The sequence below is a fragment of the Panicum virgatum genome, chromosome 4K (genome assembly GCF_016808335.1).
Source record: "Panicum virgatum strain AP13 chromosome 4K, P.virgatum_v5, whole genome shotgun sequence".
NCBI classification, from domain to species: domain Eukaryota; kingdom Viridiplantae; phylum Streptophyta; class Magnoliopsida; order Poales; family Poaceae; genus Panicum; species Panicum virgatum.
In genome coordinates, this window is record NC_053139.1 from 35,052,409 (window position 1) to 35,077,743 (window position 25,335).

Sequence of the window (25,335 nt, forward strand, 5' to 3'; positions counted from 1 at the left end):
CATGATAGCAGTTTCATTTTGTCATCATACAAGTTATGATGTATCTAAACAATAGTACCCACACCCTGATCTGAAAAAAAATAGAAGAACAGACTTGGCACTATTTATATGAAATTAGGAAGTAGCTTATCCCTGATTTGCACATAATACAAAGTAACTTGGCACTATTTATGTGAATTAGAAAGTAATTTATCAATAATTCATATGTGAAATAAAGTAACTTGATCCTAATTTTGCATAACAAAGGAAGTAACTTTCTCAAAATATTGGTGTATAGAGGAAGTAAGTTAGCATTATTTATGTGAAACTAGGAAGTAACTTACCTCTGATTTGCACAAAATAGGAAGTAACTTTCTCACTATATATTGCATGTAGGAAGTAACTTGGAACTATCTACATGAATTAGAAAGTAATATTTCTATAGTTTACATGAGACACAAAGTAATGTCCCTATTTTCCACAATAAAGGAGGTAATTTGAAATAATCTGCATTACATAAGATGTTACTTGGTATGCGTGCTTAATTTTACACTAAGCTTGGTATGTCATGGATAATAATATGTTCTCATGTTCTTTTCTTAATACAGGTCTTTGCAATGTATGAGTGGGGCAACTTGAAAGGACCAAATGACCAGCAATTTTAGATCATGCTACAAATTGTAGTATATTGAAGAAGCTAACAACATGTGTACATAGCGTATGATGATGCTCTAGTTATTTCCCCCTAAATTTGCATCACATCAATTGAATTGTAAGCACCATTTTATGATAATTTTAAAAGGATCCGTACATGGATCTGCTTGCTCCTTCAAAGCTGATGCTTTCTTCTCTATGGGGTTGTGCATTCTATTGTTAGTTATTTTTGTTTTTGTTTTTATCTTGATTTATGCCTGCAAATGTTGCCGTCATGGGTACAATATTAGCACTGCAGCAGTAGCATCAGAATCAACAATTTTATGTTAGATTATTATATAATCAACATAGCAGCAGCAGTAGAGATGTGCGGGAGGAAGGCGCATCCTTTTCTGACACGAAACATGTGCGCAAGTCGTGCGACATGAGAGGTGGAATTATTTTCCATTTTTCAGCTAACGTGGCTGTATGAAAATGGAAAGTGAGGGAGCTCTCCACTTAACACTAAATGGAGAGGGCTCTCATTGTAGTTACCTCCATAATATAATAAAATTCTAGGTACACTACTAGTAGTGGGCTTTGCTGACATTATCATTGATTGGTCAAGGTCAGCAGGGTCAGTGGCCCACATGTCATCCTCTTGGTCCTCTCCTCTCTCACTGGTCGGTGGGACCCGCTTGTCAGTTAAGGTTAAAAAGGAAAGATGAAGGGCGCGCATCCAACGAGGCCAGCCAACCCAACGCGTCGTAAGTCAGTAACCCAGCCGAACCACCGAAGCTATCATTTCTGCCCTGTACCCCTCCGGCTCGGCTCCACCCTCGCCGCCATCTCCCACCTCTCTCCCCCCAAGCCCTCCCGCTCCCACCGAAGCGCCGCCGCTAGGGTTTGCTCCGCCAGCCGTGAACCCTAAACCCTACTGCTCTGCTCCGTTCCTACAGCGCAGGCCACTACTCAGCAATCTAGCTGCTACGCTTAGCTCCCCGCCTCGATCGAGAGCTAGGGTTTCACTCGCCCCCAATCTCGGGTGGTTTCGGGCCGGCGGCGACGCGGCATGGCGGGGTACGGGGAGGAGAACCAGGACGGCATGAACGGGTACGAGGAGGAGGAGGAAGAGGAAGAGGAAGAGGAAGAGGTGGAGGAGGTCTACGAGGAAGAGGAGGAGGAAGGGGACGGGGAGGCGGACGACGGGGCTGCGGTGGCGGCGGAGCCTGCTGAGATGAGAAGCGAGGGTGGAGGTCGAGGCCTAGCGGAGGTCGTTGGGGATGCTGACGCCGGTGGCGAGGAAGGGAGGGATGCGGATTCTGGGGGCGGCGACGCCTCGGGGTGAGTTCCTTGGGCTCTAGGTTTATTGTTTGGTTCGGTCAGTTGGATTGGACAAGGTGTGGCTGATAGTTTTGGTTTGGTGCATCCTTGTATGCGCTTTTGCAGGAAGATTTTCGTAGGGGGTGTAGCCTGGGAGACCACCGAAGGTAGCAAGCAATTCTTTTGGGGATCTGTCTGTTTTAGTTTGTATCAAGTGAAATGTTGCAGCCACGTATAATCTATTGTGGGAAGAAAATATAGTACAAAGTAAAGAATAGTTAGTAGATACTTTGTCAGTAAAAGGAAAATTACACTGTAACATATTGCCCTGAAAAGCTGTAGGCGTTTTGACGTTACTTATTAACTTTTCAATTGAGTTGCATGATTCATTGATATGGTATGATTTTGCTTGGGTAAGCTAATGTATATGGCAAAATCTCTATATGTTGGGAGCTATAACTGCCTTCTCATACTGCGGGAAGCATGCCTATACTTTGTTTCGTGTTGGTATTCTTACTGAAATAGTAATACATAAACAGTGGAATTTGATGATTTGAGAATACTCAGTTACGAACTTCAGAAACATAATACGGCTAATGTATGTTTAGGAGTTATAAAAAATTGCTGCACAATTTTTCTCTAATCATTAATCGGTTCTAAGATGCTGTTCAAGGCCTTGTCTGCTTAATATTTTTCATTCTGATCAGCTACATATTGTCATGCAGTATGCATTTTAATGCATGTAGCCATCATAAACAGCTATTACTTTCTGCTTTATTTTCTTGTAATTATTCGCTGACATCTAATTGCTAAGAATTTGTAGTCTGCCCAATGATTAATAGTTTGTGACTGATGAGTTTGCATTGATGTGCTGAAATGCATATGGTTTGAACTGTAGATCAGGAGATGTCTTTTATTTGAACAATTGAATGGCAATTAAGTGGAGGCATGCCTAGAGATTTACTATTTATTTTCGTTTTTTTTTGTTGATTCTAAGGTTGAGTTGGCTTGTCCGGTGCTGTATTAATAGTTATTTCTCAATTTTGTATTCTGATCATAGGATCGTCATGGTGTTAATGTTAAACTTTTAAGTGTGCAATATTGCATGGTCAATGATCTGTAGCCTTTAACTATATTTGGTTATCATCCGAACCTGTCCCATAGCTGTCTGTGAGCCTTTTATTAAGCATGTCACTCATTCAAACCTTCTTATGGTTTTCTGGGGCCTAATATCTACAGGAGCTAAACCATCATTATAATATAGATTGCTGATCTTGTGACATGGATTTGAGAAATTTATGTTCTCTTTATATTTTTTTTTTGCCTCAGAGTGGAACTCATTTTTTCTGCTTGTATTTCTTACGCTCTATTTATTTGTATGCAGAAACGTTCACTATGCATTTTCAGAAGTATGGTGCAATAACTGATTCCGTTATCATGAAGGACAAGCATACGAAGATGCCTCGTGGATTTGGATTTATCACATTTTCTGATCCATCTGTGATTGATAGGGTTCTAGAGGATGAACATGTCATAGATGGAAGAACGGTGAGGCATCTATGTTCAACATCCAAAAGTCGTGAACTTAACTTTGGACTATGTTCTCACTTGTGTTTTATATTTATCAAGGTTGAAGTCAAAAGGACTGTTCCAAAAGAGGAGATGTCAACAAAAGATGGTCCTAAGACAAAAAAGATCTTTGTGGGTGGTATCCCGCCATCTCTTACTGAAGGTTGTTAGAGACTGAAGCATTTTTTCTTTTGACAAAAAAAGCTATCTGACCAGTGTGTCACATAGTCATAATATTCACAAATATTAAGCCATAATAACTTAATTCCCAAGCATTTCAAATTGTTGGGTCTTGAAACTATTTGTTTTAAATGCAAAACATGACTGATATGATCTTTCCAGATAAATTGAAGGAGCACTTCTCCTCATATGGGAAGGTGGTTGAGCATCAGATTATGCTTGACCATAGCACTGGGCGATCACGAGGCTTTGGATTTGTCACGTTTGAAAGTGAAGATGCTGTTGAAAGGGTTATGTCACAGGGGAGAATGCACGATCTTGGAGGGAAACAGGTCAATTTCTTCACCTTGCAATGGGTTGTCCCTGATACTAAATATCATTGACTTGTTAGCAGCTTTTAGGTTTAATTGGCAAGTGCTAATTTGCGTGTTGTTTATAACTTTACTATTACTATTTACTATTTGTGTTTTTCATTTAATTCAGTTAGTAATCTTGGCATATGGTTTTCTGTCTGTACAATGTGTAACTGATGTGTTTGGATTTTGAACATCGTTCATTATTTTTTAAGTACATGGTTAACCATATGACAAAGTACAGAGTTTTAACTGCAACATGCAGTGTGAATGTTGTTGGTCTGATACTTCTTTTTGGGAGTATATTGTCTATGGGTTCTATCATTCTATGTACAAGGGCGTGTACTGTTATTCTGGCACCTTTTGGCATTATGAGATATTACTATTCATTTTAAGGAGGTTACTGAAAATGCATTATCCTGGATTCTATAGCAATCAGCACTAAACAGTTTAAGCACACGATTTTGGTTCAAATATTTGAACAAAAAAGTTCTGCTTCTGTTGTGCTCTTGCATAACCCCTTTTCCAATAGTATACTCCTTTCAATATAGCAGAAAGAGCAAACTTTGTGCCTTGAGACAGCAGTTTTCTCTTCCAGGGGTTTAGGGTTTAGGGCATTAGGATTCAGGGTATAGTATGTTGTTGTAGGACATACATATGTTATATGTCGTTGTAGGACATATATATGGTAAGTTATATGTTGTGGTAAATTTTTGTATGCCAACACTTTAAACAGTTGGTGAGCTTGCGCCATCTGAGATACAAGATTGGCCCAAAGCACATATTTGTTTGATGATAGTAATAAAAAATAATAATTAATAATTAATACAGCCGGAAATTAAATGAATCAGGCCTTGTATGGCAACAAGTTAGAAGTTTACCTGCATGATGTCATTGCCAGGATCACTTGACCTGTCTGCATCATATGCCAGGATCACTTGGTATCACTTAACATTGTTCACAATAAAAACTTAAAAATATTCCTGGTTCAGGTTGTCTGTGATACTTTCTGCATGCAACAACTCCTTAGTACTAGAGCTAAGCTAATTAAGTTGCATTGTTTTCTTTTGGTTAGAAGCTACATAAGTCTTATAGTATTTTCTGTTATATTTAAAGTATCATTGCAGCAGGAATTTGCTCGAAAACTGTTTCGTTTACTTCACCAACTGCTTTGTAATTTCGCAGGTCGAAATAAAGAAAGCTGAGCCAAAGAAACCTGGCGGGGGTGATTCAAGCTCAAATGGGAGATACAGTCGTGGGGGTGGTGGTCACCGTGATTCTTACCGTGGTAGTGGCGGCGGCGGCGGCGGCTCTGGGAGCAGTGGTGGTGGTGGCTATGGATATGGAGGTGGCTACCGATCAGCTGCAGCCTATTATGGCAGCACAGCTTATGGTGCATATGGCAGAGGATATGGATACGGCAATACTGCTGGCTATGGGTCTGGTTATGGCTCAGTTTATGGTGGTTCCATGTATGGTGGTCCATATGGTGCATACGGGGCATATGGTGGTGCCTATGGAGGTGGTGCATATGGTGCACCAGGAGGCTATGGAGGTGCAGGAGGATATGGTGGATACGGTGGGGCTGGAGGCATGGGTGGTGGTGGTGGTGGTAGCACTGGCGGTCGGGGCTCGAGGTACCACCCTTATGGAAAATGATCATCGATTCATAGTGGTTTTCTAGGATCAGATAATAAAGAGTCCTATATACCTTACCTCATTTGTGCTACCGAGACAATGGAACATTCCATTCACTTCGCCTGAGTCAGCGGCATCAGACCATTTTTTTTCCTGGAACTTAGCGTTGCACTGTGTCTGGCAAGAAAGATTGTAGGCTATAGTCGCTGAAACCAGAACTACCCCCTGAGCTTTCTGTAGAAGCTGCAGCTAAAACTCTTGTTGTATTCTTGTAGACTGCTTATGAACCTTAGAACCCTTGAACCAAACTTTGTGATAGTAGAAATATGTTGTGATGGAACATATGTATGTCGATGTAACATTCACTCGCTGATCGGCTGACTGTTGCTCTCCTTATATGTTGAGAGAAGCTTCGGAAAAAGGATTGGACTAATGCTTCAAAAGTTCTAATTGGATAATCTGTTATGTTATTGCATTTCTGATTATACATGTGATGTGGGTAGTGATGCAGGTTTGATTCTCTCCATACTGTTGTTGGTATGAACTCTTATGTCATTGCATTTCTGATATGAAAGTTACAAAATTTTGACTCAAGACAAACAATAGCAGAATTAGGAATTGCGTTAATTTTCTCCTGTGTTCCAAGTAGACCTTTCCTTTCTGAACAAACAGAGTCATGTAATTTGATTATGCTGAAGTACTAGAGATTTGATGACACTGTCACCGACCATGGGCCACCGTATTTCTAATACGATCTATTACGGTTTAACAAAGTAGTATGATGGTAAATGTTACTGCGCAGGTACTGTAGGGGTTGTAGGAGTATAAAGGTTTAGTTGGATTGTGAAGGAATTACCACCCCTGCCAGTCTGCGAGCGACGAGAGATGCCGGTCCCTGTTGCAGCTGTAGAGTTGTTTTTAGCGATTAGGGCGGCCATTGTCATGCTCATGCACATACACGCGCTGACTGGCATGATAGTGATGGTCAGTTTTAATCCCATCCCATCTACCTAACCGCGTGTAGAACTGGCACATCTGACGACATGTTTTGCCCTCCCTTCCCGAAGACATTTTCGATTCTCGCACGAAACTCACAGTGGGGCAGAATGATAGGGGAATCTATTCCCTGCATATGCGGGGCGAACGACGCGTCGCACAAGCGCACTCGCCCCCTGCCTCCTCCGGCTCCGGCGGCCTCCGCCGCCGCCCTCCGCCGCCACCGACACTAACCACTCCCACCGCCCCGCCGCCCTTCCATTGCCGGCGTCAACGCCTTCTCTTTGCCCCCGCCGCCGGCCACCGCCCACTGGATGTCTGGCTCCGGCCAGCCGGCGGCGCTCCCGTGCCGCCTCGCCCTCCGCCGACCAACCCGCCTCCACCGCCGGGCCGCCGCCGCCTCCGCCCCCCTCCTCTAGGTCCGGTGGACCTTGGAACCCCGGTAACACAAAACCTAAAAGCTGCCGCCACCCCAGCCGCCGGCGACCTCGCCGGCAGCCGCTCCCCCACCAACCGCCCTTCCCCGGCCGCCGCTCCTCCCCCTTGTACTCCCGTAGCTCGTCGGCAGCGGTGTCGAGAGGAGGAAGAAGAACAATCCCCGCCCTGTGCGACGCAATGCGTCGGTGCCGCATACACGGTAAATAGATTTCACGGAATGATCCTCGCGGATGCGCGACAAAAGTCGCCAAGTTTTAAAGTGTCGGCGACGCAAAAGCAACCAACCCACAAGTAGGCCTTGTTCGGCTGGCTGGCTGGCTGGATGGCTGGCTGATTTGGCATGAGAGAAAAACACTACTGGCTAGTTGGCTGGCTGGCTGATTTGGCGTGAAAGAAAAATACTGTTGTGGCTGGCTGAATCTCCCGGCCGAACAAGGCGGCTGCCTGAATCTCCCAGCCGAACAAGCCGGTAAATTCGTCTGATTGTTCCGGGGTGAGATTCGTGGGCACGCAGGCAGAGAGGGCGGCAGATCGCCGTCGCAAAGTCCAAACGCAAGACGTCGTCCCCGCCTGCTCGGTCCAGACGCCAGGCTCGCGCCATGGTGTCGACATCGTCGCTCCACGCTCGGAGGCCGGAAGCCCCCCCGGGTCCCGCGACACCGCCCCCGGGTCGCCGAATCCCACCGCGTACCCCCGAGACCGGACCCACTGCCCGAGCTGGCCCACCGCTCGCCGCGTGGGAGCGGATCGGACCGCGACCGCGCGGGGGTGACGACATCCTCCGATCCTCGCCGCGCGGCGGGGCCCGCCCCGCCGCCGTGCGCCCGACGTGGAGCGGTGGGGGGCGCCTGTCTTCCCGCCTGCCTACGGCGGCGGGGGCTCGCTCTCCCATCCTCCCCTCCCTCTCCGCCTCCGCTCGCGCGTATAAAATGTGGAGTGAGATCGCGCGAGCACGCGGACTGTTCGAGAAGGGGCTGCTTGTTTCCGCGTCAGCAGCAGAAGAAATTGCGCGGCGGCGATGCCGTTCTTCGAGGTGCGCGCCACCTGCTCCCCTCCCCCTCCACTCTCATCCTCTCGGAGCTCGTGGCGCCGCCCCGAGCTCGCCGCGTGTGCTCCGCCGGCGCCGCGGCCTCCTGGGCTCGGCATTTTGCGTTCCTCGCTTTTCTTCTTAATGCAAATCCGTTCCTCCCCCCACCCCTTTTTCCTCAGTTTCTCCCCCGCTGCTCACGTCGCTGGATTGCGAATCCGATTCCCGTGTTCTGGTTGAGAATTCATTCGGGCCTTGCGCCGCTGTGATTGCAGGGAATGATGGAATCCTCGTACGCGCCTTACCTCCGCACGCACCTCCAGCAGATAGCAGGTAAGCAGAGCAAGAATTCGTCTCTCTCTCGGTGTGATTTTGATTTTTGACGCGGCATGTATGGACGGCTTGGTGATGGCAGCGTCGTTGTCCACGGCGAGCTGCGCCCCGCCTGGCGCCGAGGAGGAGGAGTGCCGGGACGAGGCCGCGGCGCTGGGGCTCAAGATGGTGGCCATCGCGGCCATCCTCGTCTCCGGCGCGACGGGCGTCGCGATCCCGCTCGCTGGCCGCCGCTGGCGCGGGCGGGGCGTCGGTGGGGCGGCGCCGGCGTCGTCCTCCTCCACCGGCGGCCTGTTCGTGCTCGCCAAGGCATTCGCGGCGGGGGTGATCCTGGCCACGGGGTTCGTGCACATGCTGGACGACGCCAACGACGCGCTCGCGGACCCCTGCCTCCCGGCCGAGCCCTGGCGCCGGTTCCCGTTCCCGGGGTTCGTCGCCATGCTCGCCGCGCTCGGGACGCTCGTCGTCGACTTCGTCGGCACGCACATGTACGAGCGAAAGCACCGCAGCGAGGAGGAGCAGGCCGCCGCAGCCGCCAATGGCAGCTCGCGGGAGGAGATCGCGGCGGCGCTGCTCGAGGACGGCGCGCTCGCGGCGAGGGGCGACGTCGACGGGAGGGACGGGGGAGGCCGCAAGGAGGACGCCATGCACATCGTGGGCATGCGCGCGCACGCCGCCGCTCACAGGCACAGCCACGCGCACGGGCGTGGCTCTTGCCATGGAGGAGGGTCGTATGACAGCCACGGCCATGGCCATGGACACGATGAAGAGCCGTCTCAGGCTCGCCACGTTGTTGTCTCACAGGTACGATCCCGATTCCCGAGCCTGCATCCTACGAACAAAATTTATCCAAGTTATCGTTGCTCCTCGGGTGGCATGATGAAGTGGTGATTCTTGCTTCAAGCTTTACTAGAGTGGCATTTCCCCTAGCGATGTTGCAAAGAGTAGTTACATTACTGGAAGCTATATTTATGCATGTCTTCATGCTCAGATCGATTGTTTTTTCTTGGCGCACTATATGAATATTTTCGAGGGGTTCTTGTTACTGTTACAAATGAAGAGCAGAGATATGAAATGCGTGATATCTTGTAGTATGGTGAGGATGCTAGAAGGCAAGGCGTCAATCTTGTAGTATGGTGGGTACTGATATGCTCTATTACTGACCAGGTTCTCGAGCTTGGGATTGTGTCGCACTCGGTGATCATTGGCCTATCGTTGGGCGTTTCACAGAGCCCCTGTACCATCAGACCTCTGGTTGCTGCCCTCTCCTTCCACCAATTCTTCGAGGGCTTTGCATTGGGTGGCTGCATTTCTGAGGTTAATACCTACTTCCTTTTGTGATTTGTGCCAACAATTATTCCTTGAAGACAAGTGGACGTGCTCGTGATTTGTGACTTGCTTTTCATTGTCCGACAAAATTCAGGCTCAGTTCAAGAGTTCCTCTGCACTCCTGATGGCCATTTTCTTCGCCATCACAACACCTGCCGGGATCACTGCGGGGGCAGGTGTCGCGTCGTTCTACAACCCCAACAGTCCAAGGGCGCTGGTGGTGGAGGGCATCCTGGATTCCATGTCGGCCGGTATACTGATCTACATGGCCTTGGTGGACCTCATTGCTGCTGATTTCCTCAGCAAGAGGATGAGCTGCAACCCAAGGCTGCAATTTGGTTCCTACATTGCGCTGTTCCTTGGTGCCATGGCCATGGCATCTCTTGCCATCTGGGCTTAGTCAGCCGGATGGAAGTGAAGCAAATGCTTGAGAGGACCTGCTTAATTGAATTCCAAAACAGCAGGTGCTCTCTAGCTGCTTGTTAGTTGTAATTCTTAGTGAAAATAGGGGGCAATTCTCTTCATTTTCCTTTTTTTTTCTTTTTCTATATTCTTTTGTTTGTTCACTTCATGATGATGGGCCATACAAGTCAGTCCCTGTTTTGATCCTGCAAAACAAAGTCCCTCTTTGGGATAGATTGTGATGGATAGAGGAAGAATAATGAATACAGTTCAGGGAACAAATGGTTCTTGAGTTCCCATCAGGATCCGCAGATGTATACTAGACAGAAAATACTTATCAGGGCTATGTCTTGCAAGAATATTTCTTAAGTATGAAAGAGTGTGGATGTTGGAAATTGAAGTGTTGGAGCACTGTTTTTGTTTTTTTTTCTTTCTGGCAAATTGCCCATAGTTAGACGTATAGCTTCAGGATCAGGTTTGGTTCTGAAATGAGAATGACTGAATTTGTGTTTCTCTGTGTCACTGCTGCACATTTTCTCATTATTTTGAGAAAACAGAACATGTATTAATAATCTTTCTCGGCTTGCATGCAGGTCTGGTGAATATGGGTGTTGCATCCTCATCACTTTTTGGTTGTCAGTGACTGGCTAGAATCCACTTGCCATTTTCAGATATCAATTCATGTAAGTTGAAACTTCCTTAGAAATCATATTTATAAGTTTTTAAAATCTTGAAACGTTCATCATCAGTAGATGAGTTTGTATTACGATTTCATACGAAATTTCAATTCCAAACTCAATCCCATTTGGGAGATACACACATGACAATAAATGGACGCACATATCTGACTACTTGTCATGTTGTGCATATGTGCACGAGATTTGTCATTTTTGCATCTCCCAATGTGTGAGTGATTTGGGACTTGAAATTTTGTGTGGACCCATAACACAGCCTCACCTATGGATGGTGATTTGTTTTTAAGTTTTTTTACTTATAAATATATTTTCTAAGAAAGTTTTCAAGTTTGTAGCACTAGCCAGTTTTCACTGGATGCAGTGCAGATATGCACCTAGTCATGTATACATCAACAAAGACTAGCTAAAAATGACAACAAAAACAGATGTATTCTTGTTTCTTCCAGCTGCTTTTAGTGTGCTGCTCTTGGACTTGTGAAGTTCGTTCTAGAACAAGTCGAAGAGGCATGCAGTTCAAGCAGTGGTGATAATGTTATGGTGGCTGTTGGGCTGAGGATTGATGAGGAAGAGAGAGAGACAGCTAGGGCTGCTGGGGCGCTGGGAACGCCGGCCGCGGGGCTGTGCCCACGGCCCGCAAGAGAGAAGGGATTTCCTTCTAATCTCTTTCTTGATTAGATCGATACATCTCCTCTCATTATATAGAGAAGTATACTTAACCCCTAAGCAAGCGACTAAATAACCCTAATGGGCTAAGGCCCAATAAGCCCTTGACTCCTCTAACACTACACCCCACCTGGACATGCAGCTCGTCCTCGAGCTGCAACCTAACAATGACTCCACTAGACGCAAACAGAACACCTAAGAACCAGCCTTTTACATCTTGGTTTATTTTAAATAAACTGCGACTCTTTATTTTTTTAGTCCTGAAGATACGGCGAACACCCTCCGCGTGCTAGATCTGCACGTATGTCGCCGTCTGGATCCCACGGAGACCAACGGAACGAGAGGGGTGCACGGGTATGGCCACTTGGAATTAATCGGGACCGCGACCAACGGAGACGTCCTCGCGGCGACCGGTAGCAAAAAGCGGTGGCGCTAGGCAGTGCGTCCCCGCCTGTGACAAAGAGGAAACCGCCTCCTCTATCGCCGCTGCCGCAAAGTTGGAGTTCGCCAATCGCGGAAACAACACCTTGCTCACGCATGAAGACAGCAGCATATCAGCGCGATTGCTGGTGGCTGTCCGACGGGGCGAGGATGCGCTCCCCTTTGCCAAGGTTAACCGCCATCAAGGCTGCCTCGTGCATCTTCCGGCGCATCTCCTGCAGCCATCTCCGCGCCAGGAGGCGGCGTGCTGCAGCCTACAGCCGCACCGCCGCCTGGATGAATGAAGCCACTAGGTCCTGCTGCTCCTTGCGCATCACGCAGACGAGCCGTCGCGCCAAGAACTTGCGCGTTGCTACTTGTAGGCGCACGACAGCCTCTCTCTTTCACTCAAGTTGTATCATCTCCTGGAGAGCGGCTTGTATCTTTGGGAGTCGCACATCTGCAACGGAACCTGGCACGGGGCTGGGGGCGGTGGACGACGTGAAGGCGGCCGTGGCCATGGTGGCGGCGGCCATCAAGGAAGGGTTCCCCAGCGAAGTAGATCCATACTCTGGCATCCCATAGGGCATGGATGCGGTGGGGCTGGGCGTTGGCGGCGGCGACAGCCGCGACTCTATGGAGGACATGCGCGTCTCCATGCGGGTCTCTAGGCTGCCGACCAGCTTGGTCATCATGGCGGCAAGTTCTTCCATGGTCGTCGGCAGGGGTGGTGACGCTGTCTGGATCGTGTCATCGCCTGGCATGAATGTCCAGGAATCCTGTGAGGCCGGAAGGGAGACCCAGTACCATTACCTGCTGCACTCACGTTGCACGGGGAAGTCTGATGACTGTTTGATTAGTTGCGACCTGCAAACCTGCTGCAGAAACCTGTCTCTACATTCGGAGGGAACTCAAGCATAAATTGATTGCCAGGTAAAACGGCTCTTATTGTTTCTTTCCTCGCACCAGACAAAGTGCAGATGATGAGGATTACGCAGCTCTCCTGCGTGTTCGAAGAAAAAAAGTGTAGATGAGGATGAAATAGGCAGATTTTCTTCTGATTTGTGCTCTCCCAGGTAGATGACGATGACTTGTCGCGGCCTCTTGCTTCGGATCCGCTTGTTTTGGCATCGCTAGGCGTCTGGGGTCGGCCCTGCGGAGTCGGAGCTGCTGGCTGCTATGCAACCATGCTCGGCAACGATAACCCAGAGTTGTTGTGTACTCTGCTGCGTCGCGTGGGTAGGATAACCTTCGAGTGTCTTGTTTGGTTATCCGTTCTTGTACATTTAAATGCCTTCTTCTTAATTAAAAGGCAGAGCTCTTGCTATTGTTTCAAAAAATATATATATTGATATATACAGACATACTACTTAGCCATCACGTTTATTACCTGGTCACATATCCTGTACTTCATACTTTAGCTGCAGAATCAAACGGCATGCTTACTCTTACATATCCTGTACCTAATAGGCAATGGCTTCCGACGGATAGAGACAGAATAGGGAGAAGCTCCAATGGAATATGGACTCCAACGACTCTGAAGGCCCAGACGCCCAGTGACAGCATGATACGACTGCCACTCGATCAGTGGGTGCCCGGCAGACGAATCCGTTTCGCCGTCTGCTCTACCAATTGTGGCAACTTTGTCAGACAGCGAGAGGGTCTCTCTGGAGTGTTTCAGTGGTTGCCCGTGGTCCGTGGAGGAATCTGCGCTCCCGGTGTCCTGGCAAGCACGGGCGCACGGCCGCATTGCACGGTGGTGTGTCAGTATCACTCGGCAGGGAATACGGGAGCCAGCCATCATGGACATCAAGGACTTGGGTGTGCAGTGTGCTCGAGCAGCAGAGAGATGGATTCGATTCTGAAAGCTTTTGACGTGGCCATGGCATTTAACTGGAAGAGCTAGCAGATGAAGCATAGCTCCGCCTTCATGAGCAGCACTCAGAATTGGATGAGAAAACACATTGCCTTGCTTCATTCAAGTTTATCATCATAATTTGTATTCTTTGTTGTCAAAGGGGTGCTATCATGAAATGGTTGCTCCTGCAAGTTGCCAGAGGTGATGATGACCGTATATCTTCAAGTGGATGTGGCTTTGCAGAGTACTCTACAAACGGCACGTGAGGAAGGGTCATTGGCAATCTTTCCTGGTACAAGATCCCTCCTTGAAGACCAAATCCTGCAAGGCCCGGTAGAGGGGATCCAGGAAATAAAGATAGGGGCGCGAGTCGCGAAGATGAGGTCGTCTTCTACCTCTAGCCTCCTCCATTCTTCATCCATGGTGTCTAGGGAGGCTGAGGGGAATCGATGGACTCCCCAGTTAGTATGAGGCTCGAGCCCCCTAGCTACCTCTTGGATCCGCCAGTAAGGCCCGGAAAGTATGTTGTGTTCTTCAGATGAAAGTCATGTGCTGCATTTTCAGGTACCGGCTTTCACTCGTGCTCCATGGTGACGCTACGGAACTGTTTGATCAAATGGGGCTTGCGAGTGCGCTTGAGGGAGATTCCTCTCAGTGCATTGTCAGGTACCACATGTACGATGTGTTCTTCACTTTTCCTACGCATCAGCAACTAAAGTCTGACAGGATACACATGATTTGCCCTAAATGTTTTCTTATTTTTTTTCCAGAAGCCACTGGACCTTTTATCAGGTTTGCATTGCAGTCAAATAGGTAATGAATCTCCATGGAAGAAGACAGATGAGGGAGAGGCAGTAGCACTGAGCTCTCAACTCTCAAGGCATGACTCGGGAGGAGGCAGTGACAACAAAACGACATGACTTATTGACGTGGCTGCCACCCTGGACAGAAGGAAGAATCCGGCGCGCCGTGGTCTGCGGGTTGTTGGCAACTTGTTGGTGAGACTATCAGGGCAAACATTGGGCCTGCAGGCGTGTCAGATGCTACGCGTGAATCGGAAGAATATTCTCCGCCCTGTGCCCACAGCAACAGTGGCAGCGTCTGTTTGCTTTGCCTCCCGGGGAGTAGTAGGAAACGTGGCCCGTGGAGGTAGAGGTGGAAATGTGAACGTGTATACCCCCAATTATTCGATACCATATCTGTTAAAATATAAGTATTTATATCCTTATGTGTTTTATTCTAATATATGTAACTAGAACGGTATATTGGACTCCATTTTCCCATTATTTTTCTCTGCCGAATTTCAGATTTTACTTGAAAATATCCAATAGTATCTAAAAGTTATCTCTACAACGAGTAGCGGAGGATGGATAAAAATTAAGGTATGGCGAAGACGATGAACATCAGCTTCAATGCGTGTCCACGAAAGCAAATTAGTAGAAATAAATAGAGATAGCTTGAGGATTAAGAGTATTAGACAACTGTGAAAAAAAAAGGTTGCCATACATTGCCATGCTGCCACTGTCTACAACTAAGCAATACTCTCCCTATTCCAAATTATGTGTCATTTTAATTTTAGTTTTATCGTAAGTCAAGCATCTATAACTTTGATCAAGCTTATAAAAGACTTTGCAAATTTTCAATACCCACACTATCAATATCTTTCTTGTGGTTGATTTAATGAAACTAATTTGATATTGTAGATATTGTTACTTTTTTCTATAAATTCAGTTAACTTTGATAGAAAAAGTTCAATTTACTCCTCTCAACTATAGCTAAAGTCTGGATAACCCCCTAAAATATAACTTGGTTCAATTTACCCCCTAAACTATAGTAGAGGGTAATTTGAACCAAACTTGGTTCAGATGAAAAAAGATAAATTATAGTAGGGGGTAATTTGAACCAAATGGTATAGTTTAGGGGGTAAAATGAACCAAAAATAGTTTAGGTGGTTATCCAGACTTTGGCTATAGTTGAGGGGAGTAATTTAGACTTTTTCCAAAAATAAACCTAAATGGCAAATAATTTGATAAAACATCATTGAAACTATACAAAAGTTTTCTCTAGAAATAATGGTAGTGATTACTAGACATAAATACTTTAGTTCAATTATTTCTTAAGGAAACTATTTTTGTGTCATTTTTATAATAATTTATAGATAAATATTATTGTATTTATTTATAATTTTATTTTTTTATATTTAAAATTATCAAACTATTTATTGATAAGTATTCTATTTATACACATACTTGAATCCCTACTTTTATAATTATTTTTAGTTATAACAGAATCGATAAAGCAAATAGGCACATGCTATCTTGTAAACCTATTAAATATCCGAACACAAATATGAATTTGTGCTACCCATTTTGTATTAGCATTCGAGTATTTGAATTTATATCAGATCAAAATGTATTAAAATGTTATCAAAATCTAATTCATGTGAGTCCAATCCGATTTCATCCATACTAAAAGTTCCAAACAAGATGTGGTCCAAAGGAAAGGGAGTTTTTATTTTATTTTATGTTGAGGCTGATTCAAACCTAGGACACTTGCGGGACATAAGTGGAGAGAATCCACTACCCCTTAATATTTATATAATATAAAGTCAAAAGTGAACGATCATTTTTTAATATAAAAGAAAGAAGATATTAATTGTGGAAGCTAGCTCAATGGTGACCTGAAAAGGGAAAAATAAAAGGAAAGAAAAAAAAGGAAAAAAAAAACCTTCAAAGACACAGAGTTGACCTTTGAGCACCGCTAATCTGCTACTGTTTTTCCTTTTTGTTTTAGCCAGAGATTGACCTCGAGATTAGCAACCGGTCATCAGAAATTGCTAAACCTCTTACAAACACTATTCTGTAATAATAAAGAAAGGTGTGAACCCATAAAACTTTGACGCACAAAAAAAAGATACTGTACTAAACAAATCGCCCTGCTGCGTGCCTGCATCTCACGATTCGCGGGAACGTCGACGCGTAACGCCACCACGGCGTCAGCCTCAGCCTCAAATGGAGCTTAGCTTGACTGATCCTCCCGAGTCAATGACGCGGCTGTTTAGTCAGACAGTTGGGCGCTGGATCCGACAGCACGTATAATTTATATATAGTATAAAGTCAAAAGTGAACGGTCATTTTTAATATAAAAGAAAGAAGATATTAATTGTGGAAGCTACGTCAATGGAGACCTGAAAAGGGAAAAATAAAAGGAAAAAAAATTCAAAGACACAGAGTTGACCTTTGAGCACCGCTAATCTGCTAGTACTTTTTTTTCCTTTTTGTTTTTGCCTGAGATTGACCTCGAGAGTAGCAACCGGTCATTAGAAATTGCTAATAACCTCTTTTCTGTAATAAATAAAGAAAGGTGTGAACCCATAAAACTTTGACACACACAAAAAAGATACTGTACTAAACAAATCGCCCTGCTGCGTGCCTGCATCTCACGATTCGTGACCCACGCGGGGACGTCGACGCGTAACGCCACCACGGCGTCAACCTCAGCCTCAAATGGAGCTTAGCTTGACTGATCCTCCCGAGTCAATGACGCGGCTGTTTAGTCAGTCAGTTGGGCGCTGGATCCGACGGCACGTACAATTAATTACTAATAATTAACTAACTAAACTCTCCGGGCCAGGACTTGGCACAGAAAAATATCGTTTGCAAAGACCCCATCCGCCCACAGAGAGAGCGAGCCAGATGCCCAGATCTAGCCCTCGCTTGTCCGGACGAATGATTCGTCGCCACGCCGGCAGCCCAACCAAAGCTTGTTGCCTTGAACGGAACGGCGGCCGGGCCGGCGTCGTCGTCATGGCCTTAAGTTGGACGGATTACCTCAGCAGCGCGTCGCCGGAAGCCGCGGCGAAGCTGGCGGCGTTGTCATGTACTCATGTGATTGACACGGCTAGAAAATCTCTCATTAGTCGGTCAGGAACTCCCGGTTTGTACCGGTTTTCCGACCGGTACCGCTCCTCCGGTACTAAGTGCACGCGCACTTAGTATTGGTCAGCTGGCCTGGTACTAAACGGCTTGTTTAGTACCGGTTGGTACTGCTGGCCACGCCAGCAGCTAGGCCGAGCAGTTTAGTACCGATTGGTAATACTAACCGGTACTAAAAGATATTTTTGTCCAAAAAAAATCAGGTTGCTTCTCCGGCTCCTCATCCCTTTCTCTCTCTTGTTTTTCTTTCTACCATCCTTGCTCTTTCTTTCTTCTCTGTTTTTCAAGAACAGATCGACCTTTGTTCTTTGTTCTTGAAGAATAGAGAAAAAAAATAAAAAGTGACGGTGGGAAGAAAACTAAGAGTAGAAAGGAAGAAATGAGGAGCCGAAAAAGCTTCACTTAGGTTACAACATTCAAGCTAAGATTACAAATATCAAAAGTAATAAGAAAAATTATACAACACAAGAGATTCAACTTGAAAAATTCAACATTGATCTGAAAATGAAAAAAAAAATCATGGGCCAACGGTGGTGCAGGCCATAAGCCCTCACCCGCCGCCTGCGGGGAGCTGGCGCCGGGGCGTCCGCCATCGTTGCCAGCCGCGCTCGCGCGTAGCTCGCCCCCGTCGGCGTGCCTCCGCCGCCCCGCCTAGAGCCGCGCTCCGCGGCCAGGCCGCGCTGCCCGCGCGCTTCTGCCGTCGGGGTCGGGTCGCTCCGCCGCCGAGGCCGGCTGCATCTGCCCGCGGCGCACATCCGCCACTGGGGCTGGGCCACACCCACGCGCGCATCTCCGCCGCCGGGGCCGGGCCGCACCCCCGCGCCTCTGTTGCCGGGGTCGGGCGGCGCCACCCCTGCGCCTCCGCTTCCGGGGCCGGGCCGCAACCCCCCGCGCATCTTCGCCGCCAAGCTGTGGCCGGCCGGGGGGGGGGGGGGGGGGCACGCGCCGGGGAGCTGCCCCTGCACGAGAGAGGAGAGAAGGGATGAGGGGGAAAACGGAGAAGGGAAGGGGGAAAAGATAAGGCCGCTGCTGGCCGCTCGTCCATCGCGAGACTTTTTCTGCTGGGTCACGTTAGTACCGGACGAAGGCTCCGTCCGGTACTAATAGAATACTTTTTGTACCGGGTGGTGTTTCTATCCGGTATTAATTTTTTGGAGTGCTATTTAGTACCGGCTGGAGCCACCAGCCAGTACTAGATGGTTACATCTCGACGTCAATGATGTCTTTTATTACTGATTCGTAGTTCTAGCCGGTACAAAATGGTCCCTGTAGACACTGTGCTGCAGAACCGGTACTAAATGCTTTCGTTAGTACCAGGCGAAAGACAACCGGTACTAACGCACAGGGACGAATTTGCTGTTTTCTGATAGTGTGATTTGGGCTGATGGTGATCAGCTTAATTAGTATCCCCACTAATTAAAAATAAAATCTCTCCCTGATGTCAGAATAGCTGGCGACAGATGAATCTCTCAGCCTCTGCGGGCACCAAGTGTGAACAGTGCCTGCCGCTGCCGTTGACATGATTATATTGACTGACGAAGTGGTCAAGCCTATAAATTTTGACACTAATTTAGTTAAAGATAAAAAAATATAGCCCACCTAACTAATGTTATTACAGTTTAAACAAGTAGATAGCAAATACAGAAAAGATCAAAGAAAACTCCTCTTACACACATTAGAAATAAGATTACTCCGCCGCCGGCTGACCGCAGGCTGACCTTCTCAATAGCACTTCCTCCTTGATAATACTGAAACATTATGAGGCTGCAAGCTTTTTCTCTTCTTTTTTCTTCTTTTCTCTTCTTTATGTTTTCATCACTAGATGAGGGTATATTACACAACAGCTTCTTTTCTCTTCTTTATGTTTTCTTATAAAATAAATGTAGCAGCATCAATAATATCGGTGGATGGGCGACCTGATTCGAGCGTGGACAGATGTACGGCCGCTCAAGTTGACAAAAGAACCCATGGGAGCAAGGACCGCCCGAGGCCGAGGTTGTTATGCTAACCTCCCATCACGGGCTCACACCACAAGACACAAGGTCCCAACCGGTCGGTGCCTCTCTTCATTTCTCACACAGCACTTGTCTCCTGATTGGTCGCATGTGTCCCGGCTGGTAGGTAATGTGTGTGTGCGCTGTAGGGATGTGTGGCCAGTGGCCACCCAGGTTGCTGGCACCACTCAATGGGACACTCTGACCGACCATTTCTACAATTCATGGGGTTCTATGTGTGGTGTGGAGCAGGGAATAATGCACTGGCTCAGGCCATGCAGAGCATCATCATCTTTTTTTTTTTGCAACGACATGAAAAACTTTCCTGAGTTTTCGGTGTCAAAGGAACATTAATGTTGGATCCTACCTTGTTGCCGAAACATTAGATTGCTTGCAGTACATCAATGTATAGTACTTTACAGATAACTACGACTAGGGTGATGGGCTATGCATATGCTCGTACCAGACACTATTAGAGCTGATGTTTCTGCAACCCAGATTGCAATGGGAACATGCCTCTAACCAAACCTCGAGACCCAGTACCAACTACCAACTGCTTAGTTTCTAGTGAGGTGTGTTATTAGGCCGTCCACAGTGTGAGTGATGCTCAAAACTATTCACTGGTGCCACGTCACAGAGAAGCTAGAACTGCTTTTAGGTTGCAATGTTCAAGCACCACTCAGGTCGTGTTTAGTTCCTCTTAAAGTTCCAAAAAATTTCCAGCGCTACAGTAATTTTGGCCGTTTGACCACTAATTAGAAGTTTTAAGTGTGAATAACTGACAAAACTCATTCCATAACCTCCGGGTGTAATTTCGAGACGAATCTTTTAAGCCTAATTAGGCCATGATTGGACAATGTCGTGCTACAGTAAATAATATCTAATGATGGATTAATTAGGCTCGTTAGATTCGTCTCGCGATTTAGAACCCATCCGTGTAAATAGTTTTATAAATAGATTTCATTTAGTACTTCTAAATGGCAAGATTCCGTTTCCAAAATTTTTAGAAAACAAAACTAAACACAGCCTCATGGCATCACTCCTGGGTCCCACAAACTGAACAAAAGAATCTGCGTATGGCTTCTTTTCATCTACCTGCTCACTGCCTTACCTGTGCGGCAAAGGGAATCAAGGACACAGATTTACTTTTCCCTTTGTTTAATCAATGGAGCATCGGTGAACCTACAGGCACCGCTGCTAGAATTTTTTGGCACAGGCATCACTAGCTGCAGCGTAGACAGCGATGCTTATATCTTCTCTTTCATGTTCAAGCATCACTCTGGACCAACGCTGTGGAGGGCCTTAGCACCAACTGTTCAGCACGTAGTGATCGTGCCACACCGCATGACCCCAACTGCAATCTCTTAGCAGCACGCAGCACTAATTATTCAGTTTGTGTTCGTGTTGCGTACCAGCTGCAATCTTGACCCCGGGCGGTTGGAGGATGCAGCATTGCTGCATATAACAGATTCGTAATTTGTTGTTTTAATCTTGGTGGCACCTAGATTGGGTGTACACAATAATTGATACTAGGGAAACAAAGTAGTGCCTGAGGAGTGATGAAGCATTTTCCTCCCCTGTTTCCTTGCAACAAAATGTCTTATCTTAGTATGTATGTTTGACTTTTTGAAATGTTTCTACATAGAAAATCAATCTAAAATCATCTAGACATTGGTTAAAATGCTCAGTAAGTGTTGGAGTAATGGGCTTGGCCCATTTATTCTAAAGCATTAAAAGAATTTAAAGCCCACTATTAATGCTAGGGAATCAATGTTTAATTCCGTACCGGGAATTGAGGAGGATCTCAACCGACTTAAAAGGTGGACTTCTTGTACACCACTTGTGAAGCCGGTAAGAGGAGGACGGTGAACCACACGCGCGCGCGCTCGCTCGCCTCGCCGAGCCGGGCCGGGCCGGGCCGGGCCGGGCCGGGCCGTGGCCGAGGCCGAGGCCGAGGCGCGGCGCGGCGCGGCGCGGCGATTAAACGTGCAATTAAATCTGTAATTAATGGCCATAACCGCATCACCTAAATGACTCTGATGGTGTCCAGGTTCAACGAACCTGAGCACCTGAGTCACTATATAAGGAGTGCCATTCCCCTCATCCATCCTGCACCAGAGCACTGAGGCAACTCGGCTCCTCTCTTCTCCCTCTCCAGTTGCAACAACTGAGTTCCCCAACGCTAATTTCTGCGCGCACAGAATTAGCGTGAGCAGGCCTCCGAAACCTTGCTCGCCTTGAGATCCTGCACGGGATAGGCGGGCAATCAGGTTTTTGGGTAACGCTTTAGCGTGACTGCTCAAAAATACTAAGGCTTTGCCCGATTGTACGACTACTTCCTGGTGGACGAGCCGAACGACTACGTCGACTACATTCTGGTGGCCGAACGACTACGTCGACTACATCTTGGTGACCGTTCGTGGGATTGCACTGCGAACTTCTTCCTGCACCGATTTAGTTCGACTACTTCGACTGAGGCCAACCGAGTAGATGTCTACTCCAGTTGGTAACAGCGCAGCCAATGCCTCCGGCAACGGCCCCGCTTTAGGGTACTCCCTGAAACTTTGGTTATTTATATTGTTTATGCTTATATGTGTGATAAGTATAAACATGTTCACATGTTTTATTTTACTCCTTAAAGTCATAGAAATATTGCTAGTTTATACATTTAATTTTGGAATTAAAATATACCGAAAATTGCCTAGATTTCTAACAATCCAAAAACCTGATTATGTTAATAGGCTTTCGGTATCTAGCTTTGCTGCATCAATCAAACCATCACCTTTTGATGGTTCAAATTACAAACGTTGGCAAGAGCGGCTTATACTGTGGTTAACATTATCGAGAGTGATCCATGTGAAAGAGGGTAAGCCTGAACAATTCTCTCCAGAGGAAGGGAGTGCGTTCGATGAGGCTGATATCCTCTTTCGAGGCTTGATCATTAGTGTTCTCGGTGATAACCTGGTGGATTCTTATATCCGGCTGCCAACTGGCAAAGCTTTGTGGGATGCTCTTGAGGCTCAATATGGAGTATCTGACGCCGGGAGTGAGTTGTATATCATGGAGCAGTTCCTTGAGTACAGGATGGTCGAAGACCGTTCTGTAGTGGAACAGGCTCATGAAATACATACTCTGGCAAAAGATCTCAAAAATTGCAGCAAAGAGTCCCCATGTGTGTTACCCAATAAGTTTGTGGCTGGAGGTATAATCTCTAAGCTGCCACCTTCTTGGAGGGACTTTGCTACTTCTCTAAAACATAAGAGACAGGAGTTCACAATAGATGGACTCATAGGGACTCTTGATGTTGAGGAGAAGGCGAGAGCAAAGGACATACGTGGGAAAGGAGTTGTTGGTGCTTCAAGTGCCAATCTTGTTCAGAAGAACAACTCCAACAAGAACAAGAAAAAGCCACCGCAGAACCAACCAAAGACTAAGAAGACAACCACTTTTAAGAAGAAGAAGAAGACGGGAGCTTGCTATGTGTGCGCTAGTACGGATCACTTTGCTGCAAAGTGTCCGAACCGCAAAGGCAACAACTCCGCCAACATGGTTATTAGCGAGCCTGGAGGAACTTCGGGGTACGGTAATTTATTACCTACTGTTCTTTCAGTCTTTGGTTCACCCGAGTGGTGGGTTGATACTGGTGCTAATATTCATGTTTGTGCTGATGCTTCTTTGTTCTCTTCTTACCAGACCGGCGGGACTTCCTCCTTGCTGATGGGGAACGGATCACATGCGCGTGTTCTTGGTGTTGGTACGGTAAATCTGAAGTTTACTTCGGGGAAGACCGTGCAGCTGAAGAACGTGCAGCATGTCCCCACCATCAAGAAGAATTTAGTCAGCGGCTCTCTACTGTGTAGAGATGGTTTCAAATTAGTCTTTGAGTCCAATAAATGTATCTTGTCTAAGTTTGGTACTTTTGTTGGAAAAGATTATGAAAGCGGAGGTTTGTTCCGTCTTTCTTTGTCAGATGTTTGTAATAAAATTGCATACAATGTTATTAACGTTGATGAAACAAATGTTTGGCATTCGAGGCTTTGTCACGTTAATTTTGGTTGTATGATGCGCTTAGCTAATTTGAGCTTAATTCCAAAGTTCACTTTTGTCAAAAATTCTAAGTGTCATGTATGTGTTGAATCAAAACAAACTCGTAAGCCTCATAAGATCGCGGAGGCAAGGAGCTTGGCACCCTTAGAATTAATTCATTCCGATTTGTGCGAAATGAATGGAGTGTTGACAAAAGGTGGTAAAAAATATTTTATGACTTTGATTGATGATAGTACTAGATTTTGTTACATCTATTTGTTGAAGTCAAAAGATGAAGCTTTACACTACTTTAAAATCTATAAAGCTGAAGTAGAAAACCAACTTGAGAGAAAGATCAAAAGGGTTAGGTCAGATCGTGGTGGCGAGTATTTCTCAAACTTATTTACTTTATTCTGCGAGGAACATGGTATTATTCATGAGAGGACGCCTCCCTATTCACCTCAGTCAAATGGGGTTGCCGAAAGAAAGAACCGCACTCTAACGGATTTGGTTAACGCCATGTTAGATACAGCGGGACTTTCCAAGGAATGGTGGGGTGAGGCTATATTGACTGCATGTCATGTCCTAAACCGTGTTCCTACAAAGAATAAAGAGATAACTCCTTTCGAGGAATGGGAGAAGAAAAGGCCAACACTGTCATACTTACGTACATGGGGTTGTTTGGCAAAAGTGAGTGTGCCAATAACCAAGAAACGTAAGCTTGGACCTAAAACTGTGGATTGTATCTTTCTAGGTTATGCTATTCACAGCATTGGATATAGATTTTTAATAGTGAAATCTGGAGTACCTGACATGCATGTTGGTACTATAATGGAGTCCAGAGATGCTACATTTTTTGAAAACATTTTTCCCATGAGAGATGAAACAAGTTCATCTAGGCAAGAGTTCATCAAGGATGATGGCTCTGCTGAGCCGATAGAACACAATGAACATACACTTGTAGAAAATTCTGAGGAGGATAACAATGATGCTCCGAGAAAGAGCAAGAGACAAAGGACTGTAAAGTCTTTTGGTGATGATTTCATTGTATACCTCATAGATGATACACCCAGAACCATTGAAGAGGCATATTCATCTCCTGATGCTGACTATTGGAAGGAAGCAGTAAGGAGTGAGATGGATTCTATTATGTCTAATGGAACCTGGGAGGTCGTTGAACGTCCTTATGGATGTAAACCGGTTGGATGCAAGTGGGTGTTCAAGAAAAAGCTTAGGCCAGATGGTACTATTGAAAAGTACAAGGCTAGGCTTGTGGCCAAGGGTTATACACAAAAAGAAGGAGAAGATTTCTTTGACACTTATTCACCAGTTGCCCGATTGACCACAATTCGAGTGTTACTTTCCTTGGCAGCCTCTTATGGTCTTCTCGTTCATCAGATGGACGTTAAGACGGCTTTCCTCAATGGAGAGTTAGAAGAGGAGATCTATATGGATCAGCCGGATGGGTTTGTATCAAAGGGTCAAGAAGGAATGGTTTGTAAGTTGTTAAAATCTTTATATGGTCTCAAGCAAGCGCCTAAGCA

The 25,335-nt window shown here is 46.3% G+C and overlaps 2 protein-coding genes across 8 annotated transcripts; both read left to right on the forward strand.

Moving 5' to 3' along the window:
• The first annotated feature begins 1,371 nt into the window (after positions 1-1,371).
• Positions 1,372-6,145, forward strand: LOC120703701 (heterogeneous nuclear ribonucleoprotein 1-like). Its single transcript, XM_039987855.1, has 6 exons — positions 1,372-1,956; positions 2,062-2,102; positions 3,320-3,483; positions 3,565-3,667; positions 3,847-4,016; positions 5,223-6,145. The coding sequence occupies exons 1-6, from the start codon at positions 1,685-1,687 to the stop codon at positions 5,694-5,696; spliced, it is 1,224 nt and encodes a 407-aa protein (XP_039843789.1). The 5' UTR covers positions 1,372-1,684; the 3' UTR covers positions 5,697-6,145.
• Positions 6,146-7,940: 1,795 nt separating this feature from the next.
• On the forward strand, positions 7,941-15,099 carry LOC120703702 (zinc transporter 10-like). Of its 7 annotated transcripts, none has more exons than XR_005687163.1 (9): positions 7,941-8,142; positions 8,412-8,469; positions 8,552-9,273; positions 9,637-9,786; positions 9,893-10,262; positions 10,794-10,883; positions 13,055-13,217; positions 13,449-14,502; positions 14,607-15,099. XR_005687163.1 is itself a non-coding variant. In XM_039987856.1 (5 exons), the coding sequence occupies exons 1-5, from the start codon at positions 8,128-8,130 to the stop codon at positions 10,196-10,198; spliced, it is 1,251 nt and encodes a 416-aa protein (XP_039843790.1). In that variant the 5' UTR covers positions 7,941-8,127; the 3' UTR covers positions 10,199-10,600. The 7 variants fall into 7 exon arrangements, 1 of the variants encoding a protein (XP_039843790.1); XR_005687164.1 differs by lacking the exon at positions 13,055-13,217 and having other exon boundaries at positions 13,449-14,219; positions 14,401-14,502; XR_005687159.1 differs by lacking the exon at positions 13,055-13,217 and having other exon boundaries at positions 13,449-14,511.
• The last annotated feature ends 10,236 nt before the right edge of the window (positions 15,100-25,335 follow it).